At 44.6% G+C, this 21,631-nt stretch overlaps 1 protein-coding gene across 5 annotated transcripts in view; it reads left to right on the top strand.

Moving 5' to 3' along the window:
- Positions 1–21,631, top strand: part of Frmd4b (FERM domain containing 4B) — a 334,105-nt gene that overhangs the window by 218,299 nt on the left and 94,175 nt on the right. For all 5 annotated transcript variants that reach the window (XM_036181353.1, XM_036181356.1, XM_036181351.1 and 2 more), the window contains one exon: positions 11,108–11,192. In XM_036181353.1, the coding sequence (XP_036037246.1) occupies positions 11,108–11,192 (85 nt within the window). The remainder of the gene's footprint in view (positions 1–11,107; positions 11,193–21,631) is intronic.

The raw sequence follows: 21,631 nt of genomic DNA, 5'->3' as shown, positions 1-21,631 counted from the left end.
GGATAGAAGGCGGGCAGCATGGAGTTCAGGGGCAAAGCACTGGGCTTGTGGGGTTTAAGAGAGTAATCGGAAAGTCTCTGTAACAGACTCACTGTGGCTGCGTGTTGAGTGGAATTGGGGGGTGGGGCTGGGCGGAGCTGAGGTAGGAAGGGGTTGTGAAGATGGGGGGGGGGAGTGAGAGAGGAGGGGCATAACTGCATCCCACGCTCCAGTAGCTTGGAGGTCTCGTGAGAACGCAAGAGAAAGCAGAGGATGTAAACCGACCTTACAAAACCGTGTGCAAATATGAAAACAGTCTTCTTTTTAGCTTTGTGTTTATGGAGGGAGAGAGGGAGAGGGAGGGAGACAGAGGGAGGGAGGGAGAGGGAGGGAGAGAGGGGGAGGGAGGGAGGGGGAGGGAGGGAGGGAGGGAGGGAGGGAGGGAGAGGGAGGGAGAGGGAGACGGAGGGAGGAAGGGAGACAGAGGGAGGGAGGGAGAGAGAGGGAGGGAGGGAGGGAGGGAGGGGGAGGAAGGGAGGGAGGGGGAGGGAGGGAGGAAGGAAGGAAGGAAGGAAGGAAGGAAGGAAGGAAGGAAGGAAGGAAGGGAGAGAAGAAACACTGTATGCTTTTGCTGAGGAGCTGCTTCTTTCCTGTAATGTAACAAGCCCTGTAGTAGGCAACAGGCTAAACACTGAACATGAGTTGTCACATTTATTCCTGACCTGGACATGGCACCCCTGCCAATGGGAAAGTAAGCGAATCTCTGCCTTATTATACCCTGACGACGCAGGAAGCCACTCTGACACAGAATGCTTCCCCATAGAGGAGGGAGGGAAAAAAAATCAAAGGAGAATCACACAGCATTTTGTTTATGATTTCAGCATTAACATTTGCACCTCCCATTTACAAAATCTCCATGATGTATGTTAAATGTTTGTATAAGGGCCATCAAGTTTGCTCGGCCTGCTGCTGAGCCTAAGTTTAATTCCAAAGATCCATGTGGCTGAAGGAGAGAATGGATACTCACAAATTATCCTCTGGCATGTGTGTGCATGTGCACACACACTAAATAAATAAGTTTTTGAAATTTTGGAACAAAATTTGAAAAAATCCGCATATGACCCATTTGTGAATGGGCCAGTATAATTTATGAATGTGGCCCACCTCCAGGCGAGTGCAATCTCCCTCAGACTTCTGGGGACTTCTCCCAGATGGGTTGCTGCTATCCTACAACTGTAAATTATCTTTGGCAAACATGCCTTTTTGGTAATGGAGCCCAGATGTGAACATTGGAAAAGCTGATAGTGAATGAGCTATTACAAGCTTGATTTAAACGGGAGTGCAGGGACTTGCCTGACCTCACTGGAAAGACTCCTAATCCCTCAGGGGAGGGCAGTGGGGCTGGTGCAGGCTGGTACCACCCTGATCCACCCACTGGGACCTCAGTACCTTTCACAGGCCTTATCCCCTGAACAGCTCTTAGGTTCTTCATTCCTTTTTTATGGGTCTTTTTTTTTTCTTCTTTCTGTTCCTCCCCATACTTGCTCTACCCCAGATTATACATGTCCTCTCTGTGGCACCCCAAAGCATTGTTGGGGACACTCAGGACTGAACTTGGAGGAGAATTCTGTTAGGAAATATGAGGGAAAACTGCTACCATCTTGTCTGAAATGTTGGGAACAAGGAGCCTTTGAAAGCCTCCTGCATACTACATGCTTTGCCATTATCCTCTGGCCTGCCTTTGGAAGTTAGACCTCTGGAATGAGATGAGCAAGGACACACATCCTCTAATGCCAGCATTCAGGAGGCCAAAGAAAGAGAATCTTGAGTTCAAGGCCAGTCTAAGCCACACAGCAAGACCTTGTCCCAGAAATAAAGAACAAGGAATGAGTTCTACTTTAGGGAACATCATGACTATAACAGGGGCCTTGTCACTCTGCTAGATATTAAAAAATATATATGTGCCTTATTTATTTGTAGACTGCAGTGAAGAGAGATTGTTGATGGGGAGAGATGCTTCAGGCAAATTCTAGGTGAAAAAAAAATCACAAACTAGAATATGCAACATGAAAGTACTTTTGAAAAATATATGAACACATTGACAAAGAGTTTCAGGGGCTGGAGAGATGACTCAGCAGTCCAGAGCACTGGCTGCTCTTTCAGAGGACTGGGGTTCAATTCCCAGCAACCACATGGTAGTGAACAACTATCTGAAACTCCGGTTCCAGGACATCTGGCATCCTCACACAGACATATATGGAGGCAAAACACCAATCCACACGAAGCAAAAATAAATAAATCATTTAAAAAGAAAAAGGAGTTTCAGATGCTAGCAGGGGTTAAATTTCAGAGTAGAGTGACTCTGGTGATGAATTCTTGACATCTCTGTATGTTCTTCCTGCAATGGACAGCAGTAAATCACTTGAACAAGTTGTTTTTTAATTCAAGTGCAGAGAGTAAGCAAAAGACTCTCTACCATGGCTCTGACAAGACAGCATGAATTATCTCATAGCCACTGAGGAGGAGGTGAGTACAACAGGTCATGGGGAAAACCACCTTTTTAAAGAGGAATGTGATTTAAAAGTCCAAAGGAGTAACAGAGTCTTCCCTCCCTGCTCAGCAGAGGGTAGGCAGGCTGTGAACCTTTCTTTGGCCCTGAAGTCAATCCCTTCTGGATTCAGAACATCTCAGAACATCCCAGAACCTGGGAGTAGCTATGAGTCATTTAATGTCAATCGTGACCCTGTCAGTGGCCAGACCAATTCTGAACTTCCAGGCGGTGTGTGTCAGTTTCCACTTGTGAAGTTACATCGTCCTAATTCAAGTTCAAGAAAGACACCAAATCTCCTGAACTCATTCCAGTTCAGATTCAAGTTTCTTACAGATTTACATTTGTGCGCCTTGATCAATTAGCAGGCTGTTTCTGCCTACAGTAGCCAGCTTTAAAAAAACAAAAACACAAGCCGCAAATGAATACCTGCTCGCGTCTCTCTCTCTCTCTCTCTCTCTCTCTCTCTCTCTCTCTCTCTCTCTCTCTCTCTCTGTGTGTGTGTGTGTCTCGGGCCAATGAAGAAAGAAGAATTAGGGTGCCATTAAAAAAAAAATTAGTATTTTGAAGGGTAAGAGAAACTTTAGAATAAAAAGGTAGAAAGCTGGGCCCGGTGGTATAACTGAGCAAACAAAGATACTTGACCTGAAAGTCTGGTGAGCTAAGTTGAAACCCCAGAACCCATGTCAAAGTGGAAGGAGAGAACCAAGTCTACAAAATTGTTCTCTAACCACTACATGCACACTGCGGTAGCCTGAGCACAACACACACACACACACACACACACACACACACACACACACACACACACACACACACGAATAGCAAAGATAATAAACTTTGCAAGTTAAATGTGTGCTCTTTCAGGCAGGGTTTCTCAAGAGCTGTTAGTTGGGGCCTGATTGTCTTTGGCTGGCTGTAAAATGCTGAGAGGCATGCCTGGCCTCATCCATGGCTGCCAACACCCCAGCCTCAAGGTCTCCTCATCAAAACTCACCCTCCACGTCATTCAGGCCCCCACCTGGACAGCAGGCTTTCCCACCATTCTCGTTCCTAGGCCAGCTTCCTCACTCCCCAGCCGTGTAGCTTTGGTGCAACTGAAAACCAAACAGGTACTGCTGATCTGGCATGAGGGGCTGTCAGATCATCACAGGATAATGATGATGGAGGCTCGAAACACGTGTTAGGCGCTTGTTTTAAACCACAGCATCTGTCTCCATGTGCTGAGGAGGTAAAACAGCCATCAGGTGATATACAGCCTCTCACTGTGGAGGATTTGAGCCTGTCCAGCTCAGGGCTGACCCAGTCCCCTCTGTGTGGGGTAGAACATTTGTTACTCACCACCCCCAGCTATCCTCTCGCTGCCAGACATGCCTTCCTGCTCCTCTTCCCAGACCCTTGCAAAACTTTAGCCTCTATTTGCCCTCAGGAGGTTAAGAGTGCCCTGCTTTGAAGAGACAAGCATTTAATAAACAGTCCCTAGGGATGCTCACTCCTGTCCCTAGCAGGTCACAGCAAGGTCCTCACACTCCTCACACAAGGTCACCAGCCTTTCTAGAAGGCTTGGAAAACTCAGTTTCCTTTGAGGAGAAGAGCCAGAGGGCAGGCCCCTCCAGGCTCAGCTCCTGTCCTGTCTGACTCCCAGTCCATCTGGAAATGCAGGAAGGAGGAAGAGGAGGAGGTGCAGAGGAGGAGAAGCCAAGAGTGCTTCTCTTGGGAATTTTCCAAGGCTGCTTTCCTCACAGAGATGAGAGGCAACACACTGGACTCCCTTCTGTACTAGGACTACATAACAGTGGAGAGAAAGATGCACTTGGAGACCAAGACAGGCATTTAAATTACAACTCAGCCTTCAGCTTGCATGGCGGAGGAGCCTTGGCTGCAACTGAAGGTCATTACAAGCCATAAACAGGGATCGATCACCTTGCTCAGGGTGTGGATTAGGATCTAGTGAGCCTTCTGAGGCATGTGACTACAGTGAGTTCTGTCTATCTGTCCTCTCTGTCTCTCTCTTGCATGTCTGTATTCATCTATGTAGGTGCCTGTGGGTAAGTGGGTACACCTGTATGTGTAACTGGTAATTGAAGCTAGAAGACAAGTACTCTGCTGCATGGGCTGTCTCCCCAGCCAGAAGTAAGTTTTTAGAATGATCTGCAGCAACCCCGAGAAACTAGAGTGGGGCGTGTTGATCTGGCTCCACCTCTTACCACTCATCAACTCAGTATTGTGCAGAATACAGAGTGACTGAGTGACTCTTGCCCACTTTACCCCTTTAGAGGATTGTCACTCAAGCACAGCCAAGACCTTAGTAAAGAAAGTTCTGCTCACGAGGAGAACAGAAGTCATGGCTGACCAGGCAGCCACTTGTTGAGCAGGATTTTCCCATCCTGTCCCCCATGGGGAACCAGCCTTAAGGCAGAGGGTAACCAATTTAGAATCCACCTAGGCTACATAGTAAGCTCAGGGGCAGCCTGGGCTACATGCTTTATCAGCCCCCGGCATGTACGCTCTGCCACATAACATATGCCACCCACTACATTTGGTCCATGTCAGATGTCATAGAGGTCTGAAAGGGAAGAGAGACCCTGAGAGTCAGACTGATGACCTGAACTCTGGAGACAGACTTATGTAGACTTTGAGATACAGACAAGTATCCACCTGGCTCCACAGCATTGCTATGACCACTGTAGATAAATACTACGACACAAAAATGGTGGCTGCCCAAACATCAGTGACCATTCAAAGGAGACACCACCCAAACAACTCCTGTGTGTGTGTGTGTGTGTGTGTGTGTGTGTGTGTGTGTGTGTGGTGTATGTGTACACGTGTACATGCGCACAAGTGTGTATGTGTACATATGTGCGTTTGGAGGTCAGAAGTCGTTCCTCAGGTGATATCCATCTTGGTTTTTGAGACAGGGTGTCAATGGCCTGGAGATCGCTGAGTGGCTAGGCTTCTGGCTAGCAAGCCCCAGGAATCCACCTGTCTGAAATGAGTGCCACCACACCCAGCTTTTTTACATGGGCCCCAGGGCTTAAACTCGGGTCCTCCTGCTTACAGGGCAAGCATTTTACCTACTGAGCCATCTTTCCACTTGCTGTTCTTTTCCATATGCCGTCTTGCTATCTGACTGAAAGGTCATCTCCCTCCAACTACCAGCTGTCTTTCCATGGCATTGAGATGTCATGTTCTAGAATCCCTTATGAATGATTAGGTGAACTGTGAGGAGTGGGAACACGTTGGGGAAGGGGCAGGAAAAGTAAGGACTGGAGCTTCCCCAAGCAAATGTCCTGCCCAAGAAATTACCCTTTATCATGTTTGTGGTTTGTTTCCAGAGAGACGCCTGCCTATTCAAAGAGCCTGGGTTGGTTCTGAAGCTGAATGTTTAGACTGACCCTCAGAGTCATAGAATCCTGGTGAAATTCCTTATAGTAAACTCCCAGAAAAGAAACACTGTCTTTTGCAAAAAGGGCTGAAGCAATAGGTATTGTGTCCATTAGTGAGTCTAGAGAGTCATCATTCTTGAAGACCATCTGTACTTTCCATATGCCCCTTATACCTGAAGTTGTCACAAGGATCCCCTGGACAGGATGGTAGACTCAGAGAGCTGGTAACTGGATGCCTTGGCAGAAGCACTAACCAGGGAAGAACGTTAGAGGTTAGTGAGAAATAGGATAGGGGCTTGTTTGCTGGAACTAGGATTCAGTCAGGGGCCTGGGCATCTGAGATGAGCCCAGTGTCTGGTATGGAGGGATCTGTTCACAGCTGAAAGAGCTCCAGATCGATCTGGTGCTGGGCCACCAGCAATGTGGGTCCTTCAGTTCTCAAAGCCTGGCACAAGAACTGTTTGGGTTGATATGTCCTCTGCCTGGAATGACCTTCCTGCCACTGTCACCTGCTGACCTCATACATTCTTTAAGACTGGGCTCAAATGCCCCCTATCCTGTGGCACTTAGGTGATGGATTTCATGCTGGCAGCACGCTCCCTTTTATTTATCAGTTGAATTAATTGTATCCCTCTTGTAGGCTCCCATGATGCTGTGTTCATAGTGTATTTCATTGAGATTATTACGGTAGGAAAGAATTATATCACATTTGTTTGGAACATCAACTAGGAAGTCTACTCAACTCAGTTTGAATCGTGGCTCCACCACTTCCTAGCTCTGTGGCCAAGAGAGGAAAGCATGGCATCTCTGTTCTTCAGCCTTCTCATTTGCAGGATGGATTCAGGATTTGCTTCCTACTGTATCTACTTTTCCTGATGAGGGGGAAAAAAAGATGTCTGTTGAATAACACTGTATCTTGCTGCTAGTACTTAATTAGATTCTTTGGTTGCCAAAAAATGGGTTCCAACTGCAACTAACTTAGAAAGAAAAACCACTGCAGGAAAATGAATCCAATGAGCCTCAGAGGGGACAGGGTTTTGGTGACTCTGGAGAGAGGAATGCGTTAGGACGCTACCAACAGGACAAGAAAGATCCAGGCGCTTTTCCTGTAGGTCATTCTACCAGTGCTAAAGTCCACAGTGAAAGCATTGGCCTCGTCTGGCCTGGGTCACATGCCTGCATATTGGAGTGTACTCTCCTGTCCTCCCAGGGTAGTCCTCTGCTCAGCCTCACCCATTTATATCGAGCCATTAGCCTTCTGGCTTTACGTATGTGATTCCCACTGCCAATCGATGCGGTGCTATTGATTCAGACACAGAATTTAAGTAGAAAGTGCTGGAGACTGAGGGAAAATCTGAATGAGAATTGGATTTTAAATAGAGTGAAGGAATTATTATGAACTTGTTAGTGTGACAATCCATTGCACTTACGGCTTTAGTACGATTCTATTCTATAAGAGGTCCTCACTGAAATAGTTCAGAGAGGCAATAGCCCTGCATAATAGTAATCCAGCACGTTCTGTTGTAGCTTTGTATGCTGCCTTTCCTTTATGATGTGTGCTCTTTGAAGGAAAGCCTGTTCATCTCCAGGCCTTTATATGACAATGGTGTGATATAGTTGAACAGTTTGAGCTCAACGGGTTATCCCTCAGTCGTCGATTCTATAGACAGATCTGAACATTTGGATTTGGCATTTACTTTCTCTAATTCTCTTCAACCTGAAAATGGAGATAAAATGATGTGGAGAATTCTTGCACAGTGTCTGGCTCATAGAGGGCTCTAGATAAATGGTTACTACTGTTATCACCAATACTGTCATTATTGTCCCTAATGCCCCCATCATCTTTCTCAATGTCTGGTGCCAGTCAAGTAGTCAATGTTTGATAAACGAATAATTTCTAGTTCTATATAAAGTCATGTACACCCATGATTAGTTTGATTGACTGATGGTCTGTTGACAATGAATGAACTATACTCATTGCTGTACTCTCAACAATTTACAAGATGAACTTTTTGGACAGCAGATATCTATTAAGTACAGAGTGGGGGTTTAAAAGGTAAAGGGGGAATAGAAGCATAGAATCTTGGGGTGGAGGACAGGCTTGGGGTTCTAATGGTATGACCTGGGGACTATTGGCTAGGAGATCTGGACAGCTCCAACATTATACATTAGCCTACAGGTGCTGGCTCTGCTCTTGTGAAGGCACAGAGCAAACATGCGTTCATACATGTTAATGCACCACTGATCACACTAGTCTTGTTTCTCTTTGTGTTTATTAACATAACTGAGATGGCTGCCATTACTGAGGGCTTAGCTTCCGGTTACAAATGCTGGCTCAGCACCTCAGAAAGATAGCCCCAAAGAGGATCTGGTTGTCAGCATTCTCGGCAGAGTCAAAGGAGCCCAAGTCAGACCTACCCTGTCCTCTAGCAGAGCTCTCAAGCCCCAAGAATGCATCTGTGAAAGGATGCAAGCAGATCTGAGATTGTGACTGTTACATAGAAGAAGGCATGGGAACCCTGAGCACACCTCAGCACAAAAGCAGGAGCCCAGTCAACAGCCAGGATCCTGACGCTGCCCTTCAGTCTCTTACTGGAAACCTGCTTGGGTTATCTCCATAGATAGAATCAGAGATTTAAAAAAAAAATACAAAGGAGCCTGGTGTGGTGGCGCAAGCAACCCTTGTTCTCAGTCTCCAGAGGCAGAGGCAGGCAGATCTCTGTGAGTTCGAGCCAGCATGGCCTACATAGCAAGTTGCAAGCCAACCAGGGATTCACAGTGAGACCCAGTTTCAAAACAAAACAAACAAACAGAAAAAAGGAAAGTGACGAAGAAAACAAATGATCACAACCACCTGGCTGCATGAGATTAGAGACAGAGCTGTTCATCTCAGCCTCACAGAAGCAGCCAGCCTCTGGCAGGCCTCTCCCTGATAGCCACCGCCACAATGACTGGGCTACCCTCTTTAACTCCTGCCGTTTCCTCTCCTGTCCACGCCCCTTCCCACTGCCTGTGGATTCCCTTTTCTGCCTCTCTGGCTTCCTATGAGGCTTTCCTATCCGGCCTCTCCACTCTGCCCGTCTTCATACAATGAGAAGGCTCTGCTGGGTAGGCAGCACTCTCTCTTCCTCAGAGCTGTGAACAGGATAAGACAAACCAAAGCAACAAGAGAACACCCGGAATATCACGGATGTTGTCTCGGTGAAGGTCAAATTCCACAACTGTTTATCACACTGTCCAAAGAAGGCTCTGTTTAACTATAGTGTTTTATCTCCTGGATTTATTCTTTTGCTCAGCAGAATCTTGTGTCGTCTTGATCTTCAGATATAGTTCAAATTCCATCACACCCTTCAAGCCTGTTTAATTAAGTAAGGTTTGGCTGAGCCTCAATGACTAGGATTTACTGGAGTTCCTACTGTATGTGAGCACATCATTTGTTATGTGTCACAATCACAGGAGAGCCAGCCCTCCTAGACAAGTGTCAGTGGCTTCACTTTATACATAAGGATCTAGTTAGATAAATCATATAACGTCATTCTTGTTATACAGCAGTGGTTTTCAACCTGTGGGTCATGACCCCTTTGAGGGTCAAATGACCCTTTCACAGGGGTCACCTAAGACTATCTCCATACCAAATATCTACGTTACAATTCATAACAGTAGCCAGATTACAGTTATGAAGTAGCAATGAAAATATTTTTTTATGGTTGGGGATCACCACCAACATGAGGAACTGTATTAAAGGGTCCCAGCATTAGGAAGGTTGAGAACTACAACTACATAGGAATTCAGTGAGGACAGGAGAGAGATTTTCTTATCAATTGTAAGATTTTTTTTAAACATTTTACACTTAGTATCTAATTTCAACTTTCCAAAATTAAAAGTGCAATCATGACACCTACCTTAAAGACACAATGAATAACTTGCTCAAGCCATACACATAATAAACAACTGAGGTGACATTCTAGGTTTTTCTTTCTCAAAAGCCGTTTTCCTATAAACCCCTCATTTCCTTTTTTGCCTTCATACTTCTCAAAACCCAAGCCTCCCTAGTCTTCATTAATCTCACTTAGCAGTGAGCTAAACCCTTTTAAGTAAAAATATCCCAGATTTATTCTTCTCCTGGAGCCTCCCCTTGACAAGTCAACACACAGAGGTGGCATTTTCCAAACCATCTTAACATTTCTGTGATGAATTCTTTTACAGCCTTTTCGACTGCATTCCTGGTTCACATATTTCATTAACAATGAGGAAAAACAGAGACGAATGCCCAAACCCCATCATGGCTTTGCACGCCTGAGGATACTCATCCCCCCTCCCATGGCCCTCTTGTGTTTTGATTCTCACTGATTTGAGAGCAAGTACCTTTTGAGGATCCGAGCTGTGTGTGTTGTCCTAGGAGAGCGGATCTCTTGTGTATTATTCAACAACAAGTTTCGAGAGCTCAGAAAATGAAGAGACTCGGATTTGTCTGAACTCAGCACTGCATGCCCGGTCCTCTCCGGCCAGCTTCAGCACCATGTGATGGTGGAAACTGGCCGACATGCTGACACACTGACACACTCAGCTTCTCTCCCTTCCCACCTCAAAGCTGTCAGCGCTCCCCTGATGAAAAAGGATCTTCGACTCTGTAGGCTCACAGACTGGACAAGGAAAATCTTAGAGCGGCCATGAGGACTGAGGCCCTGAAACCCCTGATTTGCATGAGAAAAGACCAATACTAAGGGCTATGGGGAGCTTGGCTTCAAGCCAAGGGAAACTCTATCTCCTCATAGAAAGGGAAGGAACAGGGCCTGGAGGCCTCACTCACCCCAACTCTGAGAACCAATGGGCCAGCAGCATGCCTTGAGGTTCAGATATGCCCTGCCTGCTCAGTAGGTCACTGATGCATTTAGCTCTGGGCTCTACCTGAGCTCTGTGCTGAAGATGTCTGAGGCTTTCTAAGCTCCCAGCACATGGGTCAGAGAATGAGCCACACAGAGTATTTGCAGGTGGACCCGTGTTGTCTCCCATCCTCACAGTCATGTTCTGTAGGCAATTCCATCTGTAGGTATGTGTGTGAGCACTGAGGTGGTGTGCAGGTCAAAACAAGAGCAGAGCCATGGGGCTCCTTAACATTGTCTCTGAGGAAATGAAATCATACTAAGAGAAGGAAGTTAAGTCTGAAGAAACAAAGCCCTGTACTGTCTTTCAGGTTCTACATCGAGAGCATATCCTTTCTAAAGGATAAGAACACGGTGGAACTGTTTTTCCTGAACGCAAAGGCCTGTGTACACAAGGTAAGGCACTTGTTTGTGCTCCTCATGGACTATTTCCCCAGCAAGGTCTTGCCTGCCTTTTCATATCCAAACTAAAGAAAGAATACAGTCTCTCTCTGCAAACCCAACCCACCCACCCCTCCCCTGCTCACCCCTCCCCAACCCCTCTTCAGATGCTGAATGGTGGGATGATGGCCACACCTCCACTCAGTTGCTGCTTCAAAGGTAGCTGAGGCTCCACAAGGAATGACCAAGAAAGACAGAAAGATGGGTCCAGTAGATTGTGGGAAGCTTCTTCTACCCTCCAGTCCCTAATACCTCTCCCACCTTAGCTCCAAAGAAGGAACTGGCAGCTGAGCACCAGGGTGCTTTCCCCAGGTCAGTTCCCTTTACACATGGACCAGCGGGAATGGGGATGGTTTTTGTTTATTTTATGTCTATCAATCAAGGACAGGTTGCTTTTATAAAATTCAGTAAATATGTATTTTGTGGGGGTTGGAGATGGGGGTGATGATCCAGGTTAATGTTGCAGCCAAGTGAACCGCCTATACAGAGTTTGGTTTGCTTTGCTTTACTTCACTTTATATGGTGTGGGTATGAGCCTGGGGGGTTGGTTGGTTGGGTTTTGAGGCAGTCCTGCTATGCAGCTCAGGCTCCTTTTCTTTTTTTACTTTTATTTATTTGTATGTGTGTGTTGAGGTGCAGGGTTGCACATGCCACCACACACATATGGAGGTCAGAAGCAACTTTCAGGAGAGGAGTCTGTTCTCACCATTTTTACATGAATCCCAGATAAAAGTCAAGGTTCTCAGACTATCCTGAGCCATCTCACTGGCCCTCATAAACTGGTGTATTTATTCTGTTTACATATGCTATGATTAATTACAGAAGTGGATGTAATTCTGTCACCTTCCTATTATTTTTACTTTCTTCTGACTTCTTTTGATTTGTGTGTGTGTGTGATGTCTGTATCTGTACATGTGTGAGTGACAGTTCATGCCTGCCATAGCACATGTGCTAACATCAGAGGACATCCTTGGGTACTGATCCTCACCTTCTACCTTGTTGAAGACCATGTTCACCAGGCTAGCCCACCCTTTAGGGTCTACCTTCCATGGCATATAAGCTCTGGAATTACACACACAACTGTGCCTGGCTTTTTGTGAGTTCTGAGGATCAGTGCTTGCATGTCAAGGGATTCACAGTCTCCCCAGACTTTGATTGAGTGTTTTACAATTTTATTTTACCTCCTTTGTTGGATTCGCGCTGAATCTTGTTTTGCTATTTTCATGATTGCTTTAGAGTTTACAGTGTACACCTCACACATATGTGAGGCCCTCCGATCTCTTCATGTAGGTGGTTTCCATCTCGCCTCCCTTTGGGCTGCTATATGCTAGGAACATTGCTACTTCGCGTGAACTTTTGATCACCTTCGAAAGATATGAAAACGCTATGAAACATACTTATCAGTGCAGCCCCCATTTCTGTTTGTCTTCATTCTTTTCTGCCTGATTTCATTTTTCTTCTACCTGAAATACATTGGATAACATTCTCTATAGTGTGAGAATCTGCTGGTGACTTATTCTCTTAGCTTCTTTCTGAAAGTGCTGGCCTTTGTCTTTGGGGTTGTTTGTTTGGTTGGTTGTTTTTTTGTTGTTTTGTTTTGTTTTGTTTTGCTTTTTTGAGACAAGGTTTCTTTTTGTAGCCCTAGCTGTCCAGGAACTCATTCCAGACCAGGCTGGCCTCCAACTCACAGAGATCTGCTGCCCCTGCCTGCCCAGAACTGGGATGAAAGGCGTGAGCCAGCGTCCCACCCCTGCCCCCCCACCCCACCCCCACCCCACCCCCACCCCACCCCCACCCCACCCCCGGTCTGTCTTCAGTTTTTGAAAGATAGTTCATTGGATATAAAATTGTATGTTGGCAGTTTTTTCACTTCTATGGAGATAGTGATTGATTTGGATTTTGCTTGGGTCGCTGCTGGGTAGTGGGCTGTCAAACCAGTCTCTGGGACTCAATGTATGGTCTGCATTTTTTCTCTTGCTGCTTTTCTGTGTTTCCACTTTGAGCAGTTTGATTATAACAAGATGGTGATATATTGTGTTCCCCAATATATTGTGCACCCTAATAAACTTATTTGGGGTCAGAGAACAGAACAGCCACTAGATTAGACATAGAGGCCAGACAGTGGTGGCACATGCCTTTAATCCTAGCATTCCGGCCAGTTCAAGGCCACACTAGGAACAGAGCCAGGCATAGTGGCACACACCCTTAATCCCAGCACTTGAGATCTCATGTCTTTGCTTGGGAAGGACACAGGCCTTTAATCCCAGGAAGTGATGGCAGGAAGCAGAAAGGTATAGAAGGCGTGAGGACTGGGAACTAGAGGCTTTTAAGCTTTTAGGCTTTTAGCAGCAGTTCAGCTGAGATCCCTTCTGGGTGAGGACTCAGAGGTTTTCAGTCTAAGGATTCATGGAAACAGAATTGCCGAGGAGTCAGTAATGTGAGGTTGACTGTGGCTTTTTCTGCTTCTCTGAACTTTCAGAATTCACCCCAATATCTATCTGGCTCTGGGTTTTTGTTAATAAGACTGTTTAGCAATTTGTGCTACATAACAATACCTTTTTTAGTGTGTCTAATGACTTAAGTGTCTTGGGTTTTTAGGTTTATTGTTTATATTATTTTTATTATTTATATTTATAAAGGGACGTATGGGGAGGTAAAGTCTTTGTGTGTGTTTAGGTGTATGTTGGTCATATGTATGCTGGTGCTAGTACATGTGTGTGCATGTGCAGATGGAGATCAGAGGTCAACCTTGGGTGTCTTTCCTCAGGAACCTCACCTTGTATTTTGAGATAGTTTCTCATTAGGACCTAGAACTCACCAATTTGGCTGAGCTGGGTGACCAATAATCTCCTTGTGACCTTTTTTATGTGACTCCAAATATCTAGGTGTATAAAATAGGTATAGAGATTATTTATAACAAATCATATAGAATTTTATTTTAAAACAATTCTTTGGTATACACATATTTTACCATTTTTTAAAAGATTAAAGTGAATTTGCATATTAATGAGATGGATGTGTTTGTTCATTTTTACATACAGAATTCACTCTTAGCTGAGTATTAGACACTACACTGCAGGATATAACGAATCTTGAACATTTTTCATGGTTGATTAATATTTGATTTTATAATTGTCAATACTGAGAACAATGTTTCATGCAACTATGAAATGCAAATGACAGAAATGTGTTTAGAGCTATTTGAGAAATTATTGGAAGTTTGGTCCTAATCCCAAGTAGAAATCCACTGAACTACTTTTTATGAAACTCAAGCTAACAACTCATATAGTAATTTTTAAAATCAAGTGTTCTAATACAATACAATTAAAAGATACACGAATTTGATACTTACGCGCCAAGGAATCATGGTAGAAAAATATTAGAAGTCTTCATTCTCCGTAATAAAGTCATTACTCTTCTGTAAGAGGAGACCAGTTTGTACATACAGTAAAAACACTGCAGTTCCCACACTCCGTTGTTAACCATGGGTTATCCAGTTTCAGACAGTTAGCAGGCATGTTGTTATGTAAGGTGTGCGCAGGGCGAAGTATGCATGTCATGTGTTCAGAACCGAGCCTGCAGTGATGTGGAGTGATGCCACACAGACAAGCACCGACCGAAACACATGATGTGATCAGGCTTCGGTTGTGGCACATGCAGAAAACTTTTACTGTTGCCAGAATTTTTTTTCAAACCACACATTCAGTCACGTTACCCCATATGGCAGTGTGGCCACAATCTCAGGAGCTGGTTTTAGGCCATTAGAATTGACTCTGAGGGCCAGGCGGTGGTGGCACACACCTTTAATCCCAGCACTCGGGAGGCAGAGCCAGGTGGATCTCTGTGAGTTCGAGGACAGCCTGGTCTACAGAATGAGATTCAGGACAGCCTGGGCTACACAGACAAACCCTGTCTTGAAAAGGAAAAAAGGAGGAGGAGGAGGAGGAAGAGGAGGAAGAGGAGGAGGAGAAAAGAAGAAGAAGGAGGAGGAGTTTGGTTGGGTGTTTTGTTGTTTGTTTTGGTTATGTGTGCATGCAGGGTTGTGGGGGGGGGCCGTGTGTGTGTGTGTGTGTGTGTGTGTGTGTGTGTGTGTGTGTGTGTCTGTGTGTGTGTGTGTCTGTGTGTCTGTGATCTTACATAGTTTCTGTTACTGCATCCTTAGTTCCACCCTTCTATTGGAACCTAACCTTCATGAATCACAGCTGGTGTGTTCGAATGTTTATTGTTAGAAGGATTTTTTAGAAACATGTTTTACAGGTTAGTAGGTTGACTACTTAACTTTGGACTGAATAAAATGTAATTATAATAACTATTTTCATATCCTTGGCTGTTTAGTCTAATTTATGCCTCAGTTCTGGGTGGCTTCAATTGATTTCATTTTCAGGCCATGTTTTGCCAGCCCGGTGATATGTGATTGCGTGCTAAATGTTCATATCTTTAAATGTTTTTTACTTTATTTTTAATTATATGTATATGGTGATCTGCCTGATGTGGGTGTGGGAATGGAACCTGGGTCCTCTGCAAGAGCAGCCAGTGCTCTTGACTGCTGAGTCATCCCTCCAATACCCTTGATGCCTTTTTGAATGTGACTTGCTTTTGTCTACTCCTAACTACCCTTTGCTTTAGTTTCCAGATAGAGTTTAGTTGTCAGGATACAGTTTGGGGTTTTTTCCAGGCTTGCTTTTAAGATTTGGTAGTTGGGCCCAGAGCAGAACTCACTATACTGTAAACCAGCCATTCCCCATTGCTGAGGCCAGACTTCACTGGGTCAGCTTCCCAGTGCCCCAGGAATGACAAGCACCCTTTCCAATCCCATATGAGGACCAACCACTGTTTCCTTCCACGGTTCCCAACTTGGGGTAATCCTTCATGTGGAGTGGTTGGGAGTCTGCTCAGGACCCACAGGACCCCTCTCTCCCTATCTGCAAGCGCCCCGCCCCCTCCTCTGGCCCTCTGTTCTGCAAATTCTTTTCATTTTAGTTCTTCCATCTTCCATGTCCAACTCCTCACCTCAAAGTGTCTGCTGTGTTCCCTGTATTCATAGTCTGGAGGCCTCCGCAGTAAGGACAACTTGAGACTTTACTTGTTCAAGGTTCATTGTTCTTGTTGCTGGCTGCTCAGTGTTTTGAAAACTGTTGAGGTTGTTTGTTTGTTTGTGTTGTGGGGTTGGGTGGGATTTTTCAGATAAGAGACACATTGTCCAATCTTGACTGGAAGCTGAAGTATCCCAAGCAGAATCTTCGGTTGGCGCTATGGAAAAACGCAAATGTTCCCACACCAAAATTTAACTATAGCTCTTTCTTTTGAGGTTCAGGTTTCCCCAGGCATTGACTGGTGAGTCAACACTAATACCCAAATGCAGCATTTATTGAGTTGAGAAAGTATCCTGGTCATCCTCCTGTGTAGATGAACACAGGATGTGTGATGTCTCCCCTGCCGAGCTGGCAGTGCTCCAACAAAATGGCTTTTTCCATTGTTTGTTTGCTCTGTTGTTAATGCAAACAAAAAGGAAGAGAAAATTTTAAAGCCTACAGTTTTAAACTCATGGTGTTTTTCTTGCTGCTTAATATACTAAATTCTGCTTGTCTTGAAGAGTAACGCAAAGCAGGACCCTTTTCCTCTCATCCCATCATCCTCTGTGGGTTGCAAATGTTCCTGTCTCAATGGGACTTTTCTCATGTCTTTCCAGAGAAGTCAGAATACTTATTATTGTTTTAGAAATAGGACCTCACTATATATAGCCCAGACTCATCTCAAACTGACAGAAATCCACCTGCCTCAGTCTCCTAAATGCTGGAATTACAAGCCTGTGTCACCATGCCCAGATAGACTTCTATAGTTTTTAATAAAAAGTAATATTGACTATTATATATGTATGTGTGTGAGGTTATTGTTCAGTTAATTCTTTTTTAAATCAAGTGATAGGAATTTAGAGTGAATATTTTCTATCTAACTAGTATGCAAGCCCATGCCAGTCAAAAGAGAAGTTACAGAATCAGGTGAATGTTCACAGAACAGAACAGCTGTCTGTCCATCCAGTTTTAAGTAATTTCTTACAGTGTCTGTCTGATTGTTTAAGGACATTTGACATAAGGACTATCAACCGAACCATGGCTGTAGAATAAATAAGTTTTATGGACACATAGCTTGAGCTGTGGATCATGTGTAGGTGGATTTATTTATTGGCAAAACTGAGTCAGTAGTATTGACGGCTCTTGTGAGTTGGGGCTCACTGCTAAGAGTGAATAGGCTTCCCTCCACAGTGTGTAGGACAAGATGTGCTCAGTCACTCTTACCACCCCCACACAATTCTTCATCTTCGCCAGAGAGCTTCCCTTCTCTTGTTATTTTTTCCTTCCCCAGAGGAGAGAATGAGCCAGCAGAGAGAGCTCTGATTTGCAAATACAAAGCCACACTGTTGACATAGTTCATTATAAGAAATATAACTGTAAGATTTAATACAGTAGCCAGAGCTCTGCATGCTGATATAAAAATTGGTTTATAGTCACCAGATTCAGCTTCAGTAATATGTCATTTGAAATGCTGGGTAGCTTCCAGTGGTTTTGTAAATATCATTGCCCATATGCATTGTGAATATGCCATTGGTGACCTTAAGCTGTGTTGAAAGAAATACCTCATTTCTGACTCTGAGTATCCAGGAGAGTCTGGAGAAGAGATAAAGATTTTTCATTTTTGTTTGCCACAAAGCATATCACATGTGCACAATTGAACACACCTTGGGCATTCAGTGACTGCTCGTAACTGTTCATTAAGTAAATATGAAGAGTCGAGAGCCAACATTTCTTACTTCCTAAGCAGTCAAGAAATAGCAAAGGTGGCCAGATGGGGTGGCCTGTTACCATAGTACTTGGGACATGGATGCAGGAGGCTCAAGAGTTCAAGACCAGTCTCTGATCCATACTGAGTTCAAGGCTGGCCTGGGCTACATGAAACTCTATCTCAGAAAAGATATAAACAAAAACAGAACTTTCCAGAGGGGAAAAAAATACATGGCAGTGTCTAGGCATTTACCGTAATTACACCTTATAGGGATTATTGATAACATTTAGCTGTGCTGTGTTCAACTTTAATTATAGTCATCGTGAAAGGATGAATGAAATTAATTCTGCTCTTACCTTCTTTGAAGAAGCTTCTTTGAGTAGTAGGCAGCCGTTAATTGTTGAGTCACATAGCTAACTGATCAAAGTGCTGAGATTAAGTGACTATTGATGCTCAACTCTAAATGGGACATCTGAATCAACTACAAGAAAGCTCTGAGAACACCACAGAAGAGGGGCAGAGGGAATGCAGGAGCTGGAGGATGGGGGAGAGCTGTGAAATGCTGCCTTCTGGACATGGCCCTGGCGCTCATGAACTCCTGCAGCTGTGGTCACTTAAGTAAGGGGAGGCCTCGGTCAACAGCCCCAGTAGGCAGCACTGATTGGACTTGGTGGGTTTCGGAAAAGAAAGGAAAAGGTCTTGAAGATAGGAGAGAGGTGTGTTGAAGAACGTCCAGGGAAAAGAAAGGGGTAGTTGCCGGGCAGTGGTGGCGCACGCCTGTAATCCCAGCACTCGGGAGACAGAGGCAGGAGGATCTCTGTGAGTTCAAGGCCAGCCTGGGCTACAGAGCGAGATCCAGGACAGGCTCCAAAGCTACACAAACCCTGTCTCAAAAAGAAAGAAAGAAAGAAAGAAAGAAAGAAAGAAAGAAAGAAAGAAAGAAAGAAAGAAAGAAAGAAAGAAAGAAAGAAAGGCATAGTTGAGGGTGGATATGATCTAGATACATTTTATACATATGTACAATTGCCAAAGAATAAGTCTTCATCTTTCCCTTCCCCCGCTTCTTCTCCTCCTCATTCTCCTCCTCCTCCTCTTCCTTCTCCTCCTCCTTCTTCCTTTTGAGGCAAGGTCTTACTATATAGCCCTGACTAACCTGGAATTTACTATGTAAATTCCTTTAATTCACAGAGATCTACCTGCCTCTGCAGGGAATAAAGGCATGCACCACTACTCCCAGCACTAAAGTTCCTGTTAAAAAAGATTAATGATAATAGTTTTATAGAGAGAACATTTCATGTTCAGTATAATTTTTTTTAATCAACTGCCCTTGGAATTTTCCCTAATATTTCAGGTGTCAATTAAGGATCGGTTGTCACCTTATAGAAAACTGGTCGTGGGCTTAGGATAAGTAGCTCAGTTGATTGAGTGCTTAGGTAGCATGCCCATGGCTCTGGGTTCAATACCCTGCACTGTAGAAACCAGGTCTGGGAGAACAGAAATGTAATTGCCACACTAGGGAAGTGGAGGCAGGAGGATCAGAATCTCAAGGTCATGCTCAGCTATGTAGTGAGTTTCAGAATAATTTAGGATACCTGAGACCCTCTCTAAAAACAAAATCAAGATGAACTATTGATTGTTTGAGACAAGGTCTAATTATGTAGCCCAGGCTGGCCTCCAATTTACAATCCTGCCACAGCCTCCCAAGTGGTAGTGTGTACCAGCATAGTCAGAAGAAAGAAAGTTCTTGAAGCATTGGTGTGCAAACCAAATTCAGTCACAGCTGGACCTGAGGATGTGGGAGAGCATTCTCCTGGTAGGCATTTGTTTGGAGCCTTTGTGTGCTATATTGGTTTATAGCTCTTTTTCTCTAGAGATACGCAGAAGTCTTCTTAATTTTTCTTCTAGTATTTTAAATTCCAATTTAAAACTCAAAAAAAAAAATTAAATGTTTTTCCCCTGGAAAAAAAAAAAGAAAGAAAATCTACCCTGGTAGTGGCTTCGACAAAGCCCCACTTCCTGTGCGGCCATTCCATTAGATGACACAGATGATAGCATGCCTTTGTTTGCAGTATGGGAAACTATGCAAATCATAGTATGTTTTGACCTTGACCTTGACCTGTTTTCTAACGTGAAGATTCAGTGTGAGGGCTACCTTGGGCCTGTGTGGTTTAAAATGGTATTTAACCTGCCCACAGAGAACTCTCTCGGGACAGCATGGTGAGGTTACGGTTTTGTCATCATGTGGCCTGTGACTACTTCAATCCGATTTACATCAAATATTCATTATCAAACAGGGGGTGGGAGGAGAGTGTTCCGATTCATGCCTTCAATTCCTGTACCAGGGAGGCAGAGGCAGGCAGAGCCCTGTGAGTTCAAGGATAACCCAGTCCACACAGCAAGTTCCAGGCCGGCCAGGGCTACATCATGAGCCCCTACCCCACCTCCACCACACTAAAAAGAAAAATATTTATTTTTGTTTATTTGTGTTTATATGATATGTGTATGTATGTGTTCATGTGTAAAGGCACACATGACTGAGGTGAGGTCTCATGTTGTTCATGACTGCACTGTTTCTGCCTAGTCTGCTGGAACTTCTGGGGGATTCTGCGTCCGTCTCCCATCTCACCATAGGAGTGTTGTGATTACACTCTCATCACCAGGTCTGGTTATGCATGTGTTCTATGGTCATCAGGTTCGTACTGACATTTCTTTAGCTGCTGTACCATCATCTCCCTGGCTCCCCAAAATTCTCGTTATTAACGAGTAGGCTCATGCCTTCCTGCCCCTCTCCAGCCACAGACTGGGGATGTGGAGGGAGTGAAAATTCAGCTCTGTGAGCAAGGTTTTCAGTGGACCTTCTGCACACCGAAGTGGAAAGGCCCTTGGGCTCTGGGCGTGTCCAACCTGTAGAATGTATAATGTGTTAAATGAGTCCAGGATAGACACAGGAGTCTAGAAATGGCCCTTTTAAATCTGTTCCTCGGGTTTACTCAGTGGGCTTGCTTTGAGATTTCACTTTAAGAATAAGTGAACTCCTTAGAGTAGATATGGTGGCTCACACCTATAATCCCAGCACTTGAGAGACTGAGGTACTGGGTAGAAGGATCAACGTGGGTTGGTACAGGCTGAGTCTAGGCTACAGAGTGAGTTCCAGTTCAGCTTGGGACAGAGTGAGACCTTGACTTAGAAATCAAATAAGAATGTATAGAGTTCCTGATGGGAATGTGAAAAATAAGCAAAGAGCCTCTTCGGTGCTTAGAATGGTGGGTGTTCAGAGCATGACATTGAATTTGATTTCCACAGGAGCTCCTGAAGGAGCCGTTGGATGCAGAAGACACAGATCAGACTTTAATGTCATGGGACTCGTAAGCGAGAAAAAGGTCCTTAGAGTTAGGCCCATGGCAGACCTTAAAAGTGTCTTTTGCTTGTCACAGGTTTGTTTCAGTCACTGTGTTCAATCACTGTTCTTGGGAAATCAAACTGTCTTTAGTAATTTAGGTCTCCGGGGTATTGTCCCCACTGCTTACAGAGTAGAGCACATTGTAGCAGCCACTACGTAGAGAACAGGTGTGATTCAGTCTGCACTTTCTGTCTGTATTCACTTTTCTAGTTCT

Source organism: Onychomys torridus, chromosome 3 (genome assembly GCF_903995425.1).
Source record: "Onychomys torridus chromosome 3, mOncTor1.1, whole genome shotgun sequence".
NCBI classification, from domain to species: domain Eukaryota; kingdom Metazoa; phylum Chordata; class Mammalia; order Rodentia; family Cricetidae; genus Onychomys; species Onychomys torridus.
Note: the sequence above shows the minus strand (reverse complement) of the source record. Positions and strands in the feature narration are given on the sequence as shown.